Below are 13,321 nucleotides of genomic sequence, written 5' to 3'. Positions count from 1 at the left end.
CAACCCTCCACAGACACCAGAACCCGTCCCTCGCGGTCCAATCCCCCACCTCGCTCCAGCCATCCTCTCCCTCATGCACCAGCGTGCTCTCCTGTGGATCTTTCCCACCTGCTGTGTTCAATCACGAGGTTGTTTTCCATCCACCTGCACAAAAACCAGAACTCTCTAGTTCATGTTCACTCCTCCCACCACTGTTTCATTTCTTTCTTCCCTTTAACAGCTAAACTCTCTAAAAGCAAAATCCCTTACTACTAAACCCTTGAGTTCCGCTCTTCCCCAGGTCTTGACCCCATTCCAGTCAGGCCAGCCCCCTCAGCAATGCAATGAAACCACTCTTGTCCAGATGGTGATTCTGCACCCAAGCTCCCTTCTCAGGCCTCATCTTACCATCAGCTGCAGCAGGGCCTCCGGTCCTCCAGCGGCTCCCCGACCACGCCCACCTGCTGTGCTCAGTCTTTGTTGCTCTGGGCTCAGACCCTGAACCTTCTCGTTTTTACCTGTATCAACTCCTTGGCGTTACTATCCTGTCTCATGGGCTCCAGAACCCTCTTCTGCTGAAAGCTCCCAAATTTACATTCCCAACCTCCTCTCTGAACTTGACTCACACACTGAACCTCCCACTTGACATCTCCAGCTGAATGTCTAAGAGGCATCTTTAAGCTACAGATTTAAGTCTCCTCCCACAGCGCCCCGTCTCCGTGCACCCAAGCACTCACACCTCACACCCAGTCTGTCTGATTTCCTATAGAGTTGACTCAGTCTACTGGCTCGTGGGAGATAATTATAGTGACCGACCCAACTTCAGGAAATTAATACTAAGGGCAGCAAAAATTTGGAGGTGAAGAGAGAGATGGGATAAAGTGTAAGTACACTGAAATTACTCATTCTCATTCAGAGTTTAGAGAAAATTCACACTGTCTCAAGTTAGTAAATCAAAATATAAAGATAACCATTTAAAAAAATATAAAGATAACCACTGAAGAAATATCAAAAGGCATTTAACCAACTATAGTAGAAAACGATGACTTTCTCTGGGGAATGAAGCTAAGGGGGGTAGAAAAGACAATTTTCACGATATAGCCTTCTATACTGACTACTTTTACTTTACACACATGTCACATTCTGTACGACTTACAGCACAATGTGACAGACAGACTGATCTTCCAAAGGGGCATCCTACATAGTCATCTGACTGTTTTGGTGAAAGTAATTAGCAAAACTCTGAATGAAAACTGGTTCTACCTCTTGTACGAAAACGTAAGATAAACCTGGATGGCTGATTATGAAGTTCACAGTGGAGGTTTTCAGACGTTCCAGCAACAGAATGGAACACAGAGGAGAAAAATTCTTCATCAAACAGTATCTGTCATCTGTAAAGAGAGATATAAACTACCTTAGAAATAGCACGCCATTAAACTCTATGCCCTTTAGGACCTCCCTCTCCTCTGCTAAATTCCAAACTTTTGGAGACTAGGAATTATGTTTGAGAGACTTTTCCAGGAGGCCATATTGCATGATAGGAGCACACCTGGGTGGAGAAGTCAATCCAGGTTTGCTACCTAAATGCTGTGTGGCCTTGGGCAACTTTTCTCATCTGTAAAATCGTGAAAACAACAGCTTCACTCTCAAGACCCTGGTGAGAGTTTAAATAGATACAGTAAAGAGTACAAGTTCTAGGCCACAGTAAGCATCTGAAAATTATTCGCCTTGGGATTTCCCCAGCCGTCCAGGGGTTTAGACTCTGCGCTTCCAATGCAGGGGGCACGGGTTCAATCCCTGGTCGGGGAACTAAGATCCCACATGCCGGGCAGCGCAGCCAAAAAAAAAAAAAAAAAAAAAATTATTCACCTTATTATGATACATCCTTAGTAAATCACGCAGTTTTTTTCATTACCTTGGTTCAGATAAGATCTGAGCAAACTTCGGGCTTCCCTTTTCATCTCCTTCTTGCTTTTCTCATGCACTGAGTAATGAACTGCATTGATAGTCAGGCGACAGTGGGTATAGGTAGAGAAGACGTTTTGGGCAGGTTGGCCTTGGCTGATGGTAAAACCAAACACCTGCACCTGGCCATAGAGGCAGGTCACACGACAGATCCCGCTAAAAGTAAAGCCCTAGAGGGAAAGAAAAAATAAAGGAAGAAATAAGGTTACAGATTCTGTTACCAATGACAGAAAACTTCTAAGATCTTAACTGGCTACTCAGACATCAAAAGGAGACTGATTTCCAAGTAACAGAATACCTTGTAGGTGACTATCTAGTATTTTAAACTAATAGATTAAAATATTAATTTTTTTAACCTAAGATCATATCCTATGGCAGCTACAGGGACAGAGAGTCTGGTGAACACTGACCCGGGGGGGGGCCCTGAACTCAGCTCTGCTGTACTCCTGGCTCCCTGTTCTTACAAATGTCCAGCGCCTGCCGAGTCTCTCCCGTTCTGGGGTTTTCATCTCCCTCCTGTATTGCGGGGGACCTCCCAGACCAACGTTCAGGTGAACGTCAGGGGCCCTGCAATCAGGCTGCCAGGGTTTGACTGCTGGCTCTACCTACCTCTGCTGTATAACTTTCTGGCAAGTTACCTAAGCTATATTCTTTCTTTCTGTAAACATTCCTAGCGGTAATGACTCCGTAGAGCATGCATGGGTACTAAATGGGTTCACATGCCCCAAATACTTAGAACACTTAGAGCCTGACATTTCTAAGCACTCGGTAAATGCTACCTATTATTATCATTACTATTAAAGTCCCTCCAGCCCCGAAGACTTAGAATTCCCTCGGGAGGGTCCTTGTTACGCTCTGCCCAGCACCACCGCCCGAGGAATGCGTCCAAAGAACCCGCAGGGGGACACGGGCCTCTCCCAGCCTGCAGCTCCCGGGGCTGCGTCCCTACCCTCCCCGCTCCGCCCTGCCGGCTCCCCGGGCGCGACCTACCTGCCCCAGCGGCAGCAGCAACACGGCGCGGCCCGAGCCGGCCGACCGCACAGGCGGGATGGGGAGGATCGCGGAACAACTCGGGGCCGGATCCTCGGCCGGGCGGGGACTGGGGGCCGCAGTCTTGTGCCTCCGGGGCGCCGCCGCACGCGACACCAGGCAGCCGCCCTCCCGCCAGTCCACGCCGGCCGCCTGGGCCTGCAGCAGTCGCCGCCGAAAGCGCCTTCGGCTGCGCCAGCGCAGCCTCCCGAGCCGGCGGCGGGGCCGGTAGCTGAGGATGAGGTGCTGCCGGGCCTTGCGGGCCCGCAGCCACGTGGAGCGAGAAGGACCCCTCTTAAACAGCAGCAGCGAGTCGGCCATGCTGCCCACCGGCGCCTGCTCCTTGACAATCTCGCGAGACCCCGTCGCTCCGCCCCCGCGGCCCGTCCAGCGACCTGGGAGTCGCTGGCGTCCTCTGCCGGCGGCCTCGGCAGCGACCCCGGGCCTCACCCGGCCCCTTGGAGGCTCTGGCCCTCTCGCGGTGCGGGGCGGGGGGGGGGGGGGGGGGGGCGGTGGATCTGGGGGCCGCCTGGGGCGACACCCGGGTCGGGTGTCCCAACGAAGGCTCCATTTACATTATGCAAAAGCCCCACCCCGGCTGCCTGGAGAGGGAAAGTCAGATACCCTGAGTCCAAGGCCACCTCTCCGGAAATCCACCTAGGATTTTTTTTTTCCTGCAGAGAAAGCTCCAGGATTGACGTTTTAAACAAAACCAGTCTATCTGCATGCATTTGTCTTTGAGCTGAAGGGAGCAACCCTGTTTATAACAAGTAGAAACCGGGATGATTTACTCAGAATTTCAATTTCAGGATACTGAGGACTGGGGTGGGTGTGTGGAGTTGCAAGTTTAACTCAAAGCCTTGTCTCACTGGGTCAACTGAGGCCCAGGTAAAAGGTTTTAAAATCCTCAGCTCCCAGAGAGCAACCTTCCACACCCTGTTCCTCAAGGCCCCCAGAGAAGATGTGTTCCAGCCTTCCTCTGCCCGCCCCCAAATACCAGGGCTCTCTTTCTGAGCCAGGTGAAGCCACAGGCAGCAGTGCAAGGACAGAACCCACAACCGTCCAGAGGAAGGGCCAGTGGGTGCCACCTGGTTTGCACCTGTGCCTTTACCCTGCCCGGTTCCTGAGGAGGACTGCAGCCCCAGAGACGCTGGAGGCAAACAGCCCGCTTCCTATAACTGGGTTCCAGTCCCACCCCTTTCAAAGGCATAAAACTGGGAAGCATGGGCAGCTGCCGACCATTCTAGTTAAACGGCCCGGCCTGGTCCCAGGGCGCGGCGCGGCCATGCCAGGTGCAGGGAGGTCTGGCCAGCATGTTACTCTGGGGGGCGCGCTTCATCGGCCTGCAGCTTTTCCTCTCCTGCTGCTGGGCTTTCAGCTGCCACGGCACCGCGTCCTCCTCTGACTTCAGCCTCCCTGGGGATTACCTGCTTGCGGGCCAGTTTCCTCTCCACGGTGACCATCTAGGGGTGAGATGCAGACCCACAGTGACCTTCTGTGACAGGTGAGTGAGGGGTCAGCAGAACTGTCACCTAGGGGGGGCCCATGCCTAGGGGCCCTCTGCCAGCCCCCCTCAGCAAGACCCTGCCAGTTCTGCCTCTGGGGTGACCGTCTGAGCTGCCTCCAGTCCCTACCCAACCTGCAGGCGCCACCTTCAAGTGCTAGCTAGCCCCTTCCCTGGCACCTTGTAATACAGTTTCCACTTTGTAATATGTCCTTTTGCCCTGGCTGTTAGAGTCCTTTGTCTTTTAATTCCATGCCAGTTGTTTCCTGGCTTTGTGATGTAACTAGATGGCAAGGATTAAGCAAGCATGGCCTTTCCCCTCCTCCGTCTCCTCCCCCACCCCATTCCTCCCCAAGTTCACACTCCTTAGTCTCCCAGATGGCAAGTACAGTCCTCCAGGGGAGGCTTCCCCCCATGTGGGAACACATAGCAGTAGATGCTTCAGGAGCGTAGCAAAGATAAATTAGGTTGGTGTCTTCATGAAGTCAACAGTCTAGGTAGAAAAAACAACGGCTTTTCTTATAAAGAAGATAATTTCTTGCCATCCATACAAGTGTTAGATTTGGGCAGCTTGAAGATGTATCATGGCTCAGCAGTAGGATGCCCGAAACATGAAGCACACCTGACAGCCAGCCCAGGAGGAAGGTTCTGGAAAGCCTGGCGCAGGAGGACTGGCCCAGAGAGCTACAGGTGGGAGCCTGGGAAGAAAAGACTTGAGGAGGAGACATATGAAAACCGGCTTCAGGTAACTGAAGGGCTGTCACGGGCAGGAGGGACTGCATTTCCTTCCAGTGACTCAAGGACAGGAGTGATAGGAACGATGGGAGAGCCTAGCAACAAGCAGAGAGGCTGGGAAATGGAACAGGCTGGCACACTCTCCAAGGAGGGCTGAATCATGTCCCCAGTGCGCCCTTGTCGGTGTTTCCCAGAGAGGCCATGAGGAGCACAGGCCCTCATCACAGGCATGAGTGTCCCAGTGAAAAGTACTAGTTAAACAAAGTTAAGCATGGACCATGGTTAATTCCATGTGTCAACTTGGCTAGGGCCTGGTGCGCAGTTGTTTGGTTAAACACCAGTCTAGATGTGGCTGTGAAGGTATTTTTAGACGTGGTTAATATTTGTCTATTTTTAAGATTTTTTTGATGTGGACCATTTTTAAGGTCTTTACTGAATTTGTTACAATATTGCTTCTGTTTTACGTTTTGGTTTTTTTGGCCGTGAGGCATGTGGCACATTAGCTCCCAGCCAGGGATCGAACCCACACCCACTGCACTGGAAGGTGAAGTCTTAACCACTGGACCACCAGAGAATTCCCATAGATGTGGTTAATGTTTAAATCAATAGACTGAGTAAAGCAGATTGCCCTCCATCATGTAGGTGGGCCTCATCCAAACAGTTGAAGACCTTAAAAGATGGAGGTCCCTGGAAAAAGAAAGAACTCCACCTTCAGCCTCAGCCTCGACTGCAAAATAAAGTCTCGTGGGAATTTCTAGCCTGCCCTGCAAATCCCAGACTAGCCAGCCCCCATAATCCCATGAGCTAACTCCTTAAAACAAACCTCTCTTGTTTGCTCTCTCTCTCACTCTGTCTCCCTCTCCCTCTCTCTCTCTGTGTATGTATGTATGCATCTCATCTTGGTTCTGTTTCTCTGGAGAACCCTGACTCATATAGCAGGTTTCTCTCCTACAGGACTTGGGAGCCTTTCAGTGCTAACATGCTTGTTTGGGGGGAGGTGGGCATGGTATGTGTATTTCTCCAATTTGCCCCCTACCTCTCCGAAGGCCTGTCAACAGAACCATGTGTGCCACAGGGTCCACACTGAGGTCATGGTTGTAGGGGGCTGAACAGATGACCTCAGAGGTTCTTTTCTACCCCCCAAGCCTGGGGTTCCAGGAGACCAGAGGGTCTCAGCAGGGCCTTTTGCCCTTTTCAGCTCTCAGCCTGGCTTTCCCTACAGGCCTAGCACCTTCAATGGCCACGGCTACCACCTCTTCCAGGCCATGCAGTTTGGCATCGAGGAGATAAACAACTCCACCGCCCTGCTGCCCAACGTCACCCTGGGGTACAAGCCGTACGACGGGTGCTCGGAGTCAGCCAACGTGTTTGCCACGCTGAGCCCGCCAGGGACGCGCTACGTGGAGAGCCAAGGAGACCCTGCCCACTACTCCCCTGCGATTGTGGCGGTGATTGGGCCCGACGCCAGCAACTATGTTGCCACCACTGCAGCCCTGCTGAGCCCCTTCCTGATGCCCCTGATAAGCTGGCGCCCTGGCAGTTCGCTCATCTCCCCTCCTGCCAAGTCCAATGTGGGCTGGGGTGGGTGGGCAGGAGCTGCCATGCCTGAGGCCAGCCTGGACTTCCTGGGCGGTCACTGCTCGTTAGTCACCTGCCTGGCATTCCTTCCTGTCCAAGCGCCGCTTCCAGGTCTCCCTGCCTCAGTGCTCACTGGAAAATCCATTCTCCTCGGAAACTTCTGCCCTTCTTTCTCCTCCCGCTGTCCTATCACCTTTGTGCAGAACTGAACACCCTTTGTTTCCCAGCCCCCCAGACTCAGGCTCAGAGGTGTGGCATCTGTCCCTGTGCGAGCCAGCCCCGTCCTTCCCCTACTCTGCTCATCCATCGACCTCTCCCTGGGCCTCCTCCCCCACCCACACGCTTGCCCATCTGTCTGTCCTCCCCCTCTTCCCTCCAGGCGCTTCTCCTCTCAGACCTGGCTGACCCTGCCCTGCTTCCATGCAGGCTTCTCCGAAGAGTCCTCTGTTCCTCTTTGCCTCTCCCTCTTTGCCTTGACTCCTCCCTCCGCTGCCCTGGACTCTGCCCTTCTAGCCGGTGCTGGAAGGTGCAGCTGGGTAGGGACTGGACGTGGTTCAGGTGGCTAGGACGTCTTGCTCAGGTGGGCTGGTGCAGGGCCCAGTAGGTGGCCTTTAATCCATTTGATCTTTTTTTTTTTTTTTTTTTGGCCCCATGCTGCTCAGCATGCGGGATCTTAGCTCCCCGACCAGGGATCGAACCCATGCCCCCTGCATTGAGAGCTTCCAGTCTTAACCACTGGACAGCCAGGGAAGTCCCTCCATTTGGCCATTTTGACACTTTCCCTTAGCATTTATGACCCTTTCACTTGGGGCACTTCTTTCTTGGTCTCCTTTAGAGAATTCTGCCCCCACCACCGGCCCCATCTCCTCTGAGAAGGCGGTGACTCCCTAGGGCAGACCCCTCCCCTTCCCAGGCAGGCCGAGGACAGGGCTGAACTTCCTGTCTCCACCTTCCTTCTGACCCCTGAGCACCAGCCTGATTTCCAGACGCTCGCCCAGCACCCAGCGTCTCCACTTCATGGACCCAGCAGGCCCCCAGATGAACTTCCCTCCCCACGTAACGCAAGCCTCTTGTCTTCCTGCATCCCCTGCCTGGCCCGTGTGGCAGAGTGTCTGTCTCTAGGGAAGCCAGAAACCCTGCAGTCCCACCTTCACTCCCTTCCCTGCCCCTACATTTAGCTCATCTCCACGGCCTCTGCCGGGGTCGGTGGGGGAGGGGGCCCTCACCGCTGCCAGCTGTCCCTTCTTCTCTATGGCCACTGATGCAGCTTTAACTGACCGCCCTCCCCTCTCATCTAGATGATTCCATCAGGTCCTAGGAGTTCTCTGTGACTCTGGCCTTGAGCCTTTTTGTTGTTGTTGTTAGTTCCCTGACCAGGGATGGAACTTGCGCCCTTAGCAGTGAAAGCTTGGAGTTCTAACCACTGGATAGCCAGGGAATTCGCCTGGCCTTGAGCCTTTTTAAACACGTTCCTCACTGATCAGAGATCAGAGATTCCTCACAGATCCTAAAACACAAGTCTGATGTCACTTCCCTGCCTAAACCCTGAGGCCTTGGGATAAAGCCCCAGCCCCCCAGCAGGGGGCTAAGGCTTCCCACCCTGACCAGACACACCTGCTCAGGCTCTCTTTCTTCCTGGATCTGAACTCCAGCCGAGTGGAAGTCCCTGAAGGGACACACACACACACACACACACACACACACACATATACACACCATTTCACTCCCTGCATGCGGCTGTGGTCCCTTTGTCCACAGGACAGATTCCCATTCTTCTCCCAGAAGTCTCCCTGGGGACCTGCTCCCTACCTGACTTGTAACCTGTTAGCCTCGTGTGTCAAGTGGTGCTCTGCTTGAGACCCTGGGCCAGGACCTTGTCTCCATCCTCCCCATGTCCCCGCGCCCAGCACAGGGCTGGCACTGGGGGGGGCCCTCATTCGAGGCTGTTGCCACAGAACTTGCTGAACTGAACCCCACAGGTCAGCTCTGATGCCAGCAGCGTGATGCTCAGCGTGAAGCAGCTCTGCCCCTCTTTCCTGCGCACCATCCCAAGTGATGAGTGCCAGGTGGAGATCTTGATGCTGCCGTCTCGGAGGTTCGGGTGGGTCTGGATCTCCATGGTGGGCAGTGAAGGTGACTACGGGCAGCTAGGGGTGCAGGCGCTGGAGGACCAGGCCACCCAGCAGGGCATCTGCGTTGCCTTCAAGGACACTGTGCCTTTCTCTACCCAGCCGGGCGATGAGAGGATGCAGAGCGTGATACGCTGCCTGGCCCGAGCGAGGACCGCGGTCGTGGTCGTTTTCTCCGGCAGGCAGCTGGCCAGGGTGTTCTTTGAGTCCGTGGTGCTGGCCAAGCTGACTGCCGAGGTGTGGATCGCCTCAGAAGACTGGGCCATCTCCAGACACATCAGCAACGTGCCTGGGATCTGGGGCAACGGCACAGTGCTGGGTGTGGCCATCCCACAGAGGCGTGTCCCTGGCCTGAAGGAGTTTGAAGAGCCCTATGTCTGGGCAGACAAAGGAGCCCTAGGGCCTTGCCTCAGGGGCTCCTGGTGCAGCAGCAACCAGCTCTGTAGAGAGTGCTGGGCTTTCACGGCACAGAAGATGCCCACACTTGGAGCATTCTCCATGAGCTCCGCCTACAACACGTACCAGGCTGTCTAGGCCGTGGCTCACAGCCTCCACCAGCTCCTGGGCTGCGCCTCTGGAGTCTGTTCCAGAGGCTGGGTCTACCCCTGGCAGGTAAGGCACTTAACCTGCCACTGGCACCCTATATCAGGGTGCTTTCCTGAGGCAAGCAGAGCGGTTCCTCTTCGGCTACCCTAAATGCAAGGGGTCGGGGACAAAGGCCCCCGACTGGAGGCCGATTCCTTCTCTGAGGCTCGCGCGTTAGTCTTCTGTTCTCTGAACTGGGGCCCCTCCCACCCACCATGCCTCAGACCCAGGGCTTGAAACCTCTGCAAAGGGCTCCTTTGTTAGAGACTTCCTCTCACTCAGGAGGCTGGATAGGAGGGTGAAGGGGCCTCCTAGGAGGGGAGAGAGCCTGAGCAAGGGACCAGAACTTCCAGATGGGCTGAAACCACCCAGATGGAAGCTCAGCAAGGCCCCACGCACTTGCTCCCTGGGCCGTCTGGGTCCCAGCGGGTCCTGGAGGAGCAGCCTGTGCCAGCTACGGCAGCGCCGTTATCCCTGTTTGTTTCAGCTTCTGGAGCAGATCCTCAAGGTGAATTTCCTTTTACACAAGGACATTGTGACATTTAAGGACAATGGCGACCCCCTCAGCAGTTATAACTGCCTGGGACTGGAGTGGCCCCAACTGGACCTTCAGGGTCGTCGGCTCCTCCTTTTGGTCTCCAGTTTGGCTAGACATAAATACGATCAAAATCCGGTGGCATGGAAAGGACAACTGGGTAATGGGGACATGTTCACTCACCAGGTGATTGCCTGACAGGCAGCCTGGAGCACAGGGACAAGGTTGACACAGAGCAGGAGAGGGGATCCCAGGTATCAGGCCACTATGACTCTCCCCAGCCCTGCCAGGGAAGCTCCACAGGCTCACGGACAGACGCCCGGTCGTCACTGGTTCACACAACCAGGGGCTCTGCCCTGGGAGTAATCCGCGAAGGCGGATGCCCAGAGATCCAGTTTTCCATCCTAAGAACGAGTGTCCCTTGAGCTGGGCCCCTCCACATGGTTGCAGAACACCTGTGGCTTCTTTTTTTTTGCGGTACATGGGCCTCTCACTGTTGTGGCCTCTCCCGTTGCGGAGCACAGGCTCCGGACACGCAGGCTCAGCGGCCATGGCTCATGGGCCCAGCCGCTCCGCGGCATGTGGGATCTTCCCGGACCGGGGCACGAACCTGCATCCCCTGCATCGGCAGGCGGACTCTCAACCACTGCGCCACCAGGGAAGCCCCTAGCCTGTGGCTTCTTGCAGGTGCCTCAGTCTGTGTGTTCCAGCGACTGTCCTGAAGGGGACCAGAGAGTGATCATGGGCTTCCACCACTGCTGCTTCGAGTGTGTGCTCTGTGAGTCCGGGACCTTCCTCAACAAGAGTGGTGAGTGACCCAGTGATGAGTGGGCGAGCCACCCAGCACTCCTAGGGTCTGTAGAGCAGATGAAAGGACCTCCCTTGGGCCATACATGTGCAGAACCAGGGCCCTGGTCACTTTGCTGCCAGTTAGGGACAGGTTGGGGGACACCTTCCATCAGACTGAATTCTGATCAAGCAGAAAGAAACAAGCAGTTGAAGCCCTCATATGTAGCTGAGTTTCCTTCTTTTCTTTCTTTCTTTCTTTCTTTCTTCCTTCCTTTCTTCCTTCTTTCCTTCCTTCCTTCCTTTCTTTCTTTTGTTTTTGGCTGCATTGGGTCTTAGTTGTGGCATGCCGGATCTTTCGTTGTGGCCCATGGGCTTCTCTCTAGTTGTGGCATGTGGGCTCAGTGGTTGCAGCATGTGAGCTTAGTTGCCCCGCAGCATGTGGGATCTTAGTTCCCTGGCCAGGGATCAAACCCGTGTTCCCTGCATTGGAAAGCAGATTCTTAACCACTGGACCACCAGGGAAGTCCCCCTAAATTCAACCTCTTTATCCAAACAGATGTGGCTATCATTCCCTTTGTGCCCTCCCATGTTATCTGTATGAAGTCCCTTCTGTTGTCCATGCCAGTGACAGCTGACACCTTGAAGAGCTTGGCCTGAATGCAGATACTAGCATGTCTGCAGCAGGACAAAAAGCATACTCTACCCAGTGATGCAAGGTCAAGACCAGAGAGCAAACAGAGGTAGCTAAGGGCTCAGCCCAGAGCTGGACTCCAGGGGCCACGTGCCTTCCTTTTACTGTCTCTGCGGGCGTGGGAATGTATCTCTCCTTTCCTGAGAGAGTCAACTCAGAGAAACCACAGGGCGGCAGCTCAGGCAGGTGGATTTGGCTAGTGGGAGTGCTGGGGAGAGACGAAAAGACCCTTCCTTTGGGGCTGGCTGCTCACATTGGATCACAGCCTCAGGGTTATGTGGGTTAAGGCCCTCTCTACGAGCTCTTGGTTTGCAAACCCCTTCTGGGTTTCGTGGGACCATGAGCCACACAGAACCGATCCAGGTGTCTCCACAATCTGTAATTAACACAGGCATGTTGAGGAAACACTTGGCCTGGGGGCCCTCACCCAGGGCTACCCCCATCTTGCTGTGCCTGGCAGAGCCCAGCTCCTGTGCTACAGCCCTCCCAGAACCTTGGGGGCTTGCACGGCCTCCCTTCCCCTCCCCATTCCTGCTATGCTCACCCGGCTCTCAGGAACCCTCTCTGCCTTCCCTTCCAGACCCCTACAGCTGCCAACCTTGTGGGAAAGAAGAGTGGGCACCTGAGAGAAGCCAGACCTGCTTCCCATGCACCGTGGTGTTTCTGACTTGGCATGAGCCCATCTCTTGGGTGCTCCTGGCAGCTAATACGCTGCTGCTGCTGCTCGTGGCTGGGACTGCTGGCCTGTTTGCCTGGCACCTAGACACGCCTGTGGTGAGGTCGGCTGGAGGCCGGCTGTGCTTCCTCATGCTGGGCTCCCTGGCGGGGGGCAGCTGCGGCCACTATGGCTTCTTTGGGGAGCCCACTCTGCCCACATGCCTGCTGCGCGAAGGCCCCTTTGCCCTTGGTTTTGCCATCTTCCTGTCCTGCCTGACGATCCGCTCCTTCCAACTTGTGTTCATCTTCAAGTTTTCTGCCAAGGTACCCACCTTCTTCCGTGCGTGGGTCCAAAACCACAGTGCTGGCCCGTTGGTGGTGATCAGCTCAACAACCCAGCTGCTTACCTGTCTAACGTGGCTTGCAGTGTGGACCCCACTGCCCCCCAGGGAATACCAGCCCTTCCCTCAGCTGTGGTGCTTGACCGCACAGAGGCTAACCCACCGGGCTTCATGCTGGCTTTCGCCTACAATGGCCTCCTCTAGGTCAGCGCCTCTGCCTGCAGCTACCTGGGCAAGGACCTGCCAGAGAACTACAGCGAGGTCAAATGTGTCACCTTCAGCCTGCTCCTCAACTTCATGTCCTGGATCGCCTTCTTCACCATGGCCAGTGTCTACCAGGGCAAGCACCTGCCCACGGTCCACGTGCTGGCCAAGCCGAGCAGCCTGAGTGGCGGCTTCAGCGGTTATCTCCTCCCCAAGTGCTATGTGATCCTGTGCCGCCCAGATCTCAACAGCACCGAGCACTTCCAGGCCTCCACCCAGGACCACACCAGGCGCTGTGGCTCCACCTGACCAGTGGATCCGGCAGGGTCAAGCCGGGGCAGGGTGGACTGGAAGTCTCCACTGCTCTCAGGGTTGAAGGTGGAATGGGGCGCCCAGGACCTGGGGTGTCCGGGAGGCCTCTGGGCTCCTCAGCCTTGGCTTGGGAAGTGTAAGCCCACGGGAGAGCTCAGTCCGGGCTGCGCTGGCTGCCAATAAAGAGGTGAAAGGTGCGTCTTGGCTGTGCTTCCTTTCTAGGGCGAGGGTAGGGCGCTGTCTCTTCAAGCCTGAGGGCGCTGCGCGGCCGGGCTAACCGCAGCCGGA

General features: G+C 55.3%; 2 protein-coding genes across 2 annotated transcripts in view; one reads left to right on the top strand and one right to left on the bottom strand.

Annotated features, from left to right (window-relative positions):
* NOL9 (nucleolar protein 9) overlaps nt 1-3,334 on the bottom strand; it is a 21,111-nt gene extending 17,777 nt beyond the window's left edge. The window contains exons 1-3 of the mRNA XM_004272337.3: nt 2,935-3,334; nt 1,895-2,114; nt 1,243-1,370 (exon numbers count right to left, since the gene is read on the bottom strand). Coding sequence (XP_004272385.1) covers nt 1,243-1,370; nt 1,895-2,114; nt 2,935-3,294 — 708 coding nt within the window. The 5' untranslated portion in view covers nt 3,295-3,334. The remainder of the gene's footprint in view (nt 1-1,242; nt 1,371-1,894; nt 2,115-2,934) is intronic.
* TAS1R1 (taste 1 receptor member 1) lies at nt 3,315-13,321 on the top strand. The gene is given in 8 exon segments (XM_004272338.3): nt 3,315-4,477; nt 6,435-6,740; nt 8,775-9,531; nt 9,992-10,080; nt 10,082-10,199; nt 10,727-10,847; nt 12,100-12,645; nt 12,648-13,321. Coding segments are annotated over 8 exon segments (2,511 nt in total). The 5' UTR covers nt 3,315-4,286; the 3' UTR covers nt 13,031-13,321.

The sequence above is a fragment of the Orcinus orca genome, chromosome 1 (assembly GCF_937001465.1).
Source record: "Orcinus orca chromosome 1, mOrcOrc1.1, whole genome shotgun sequence".
NCBI classification, from domain to species: domain Eukaryota; kingdom Metazoa; phylum Chordata; class Mammalia; order Artiodactyla; family Delphinidae; genus Orcinus; species Orcinus orca.
Note: the sequence above shows the minus strand (reverse complement) of the source record. Positions and strands in the feature narration are given on the sequence as shown.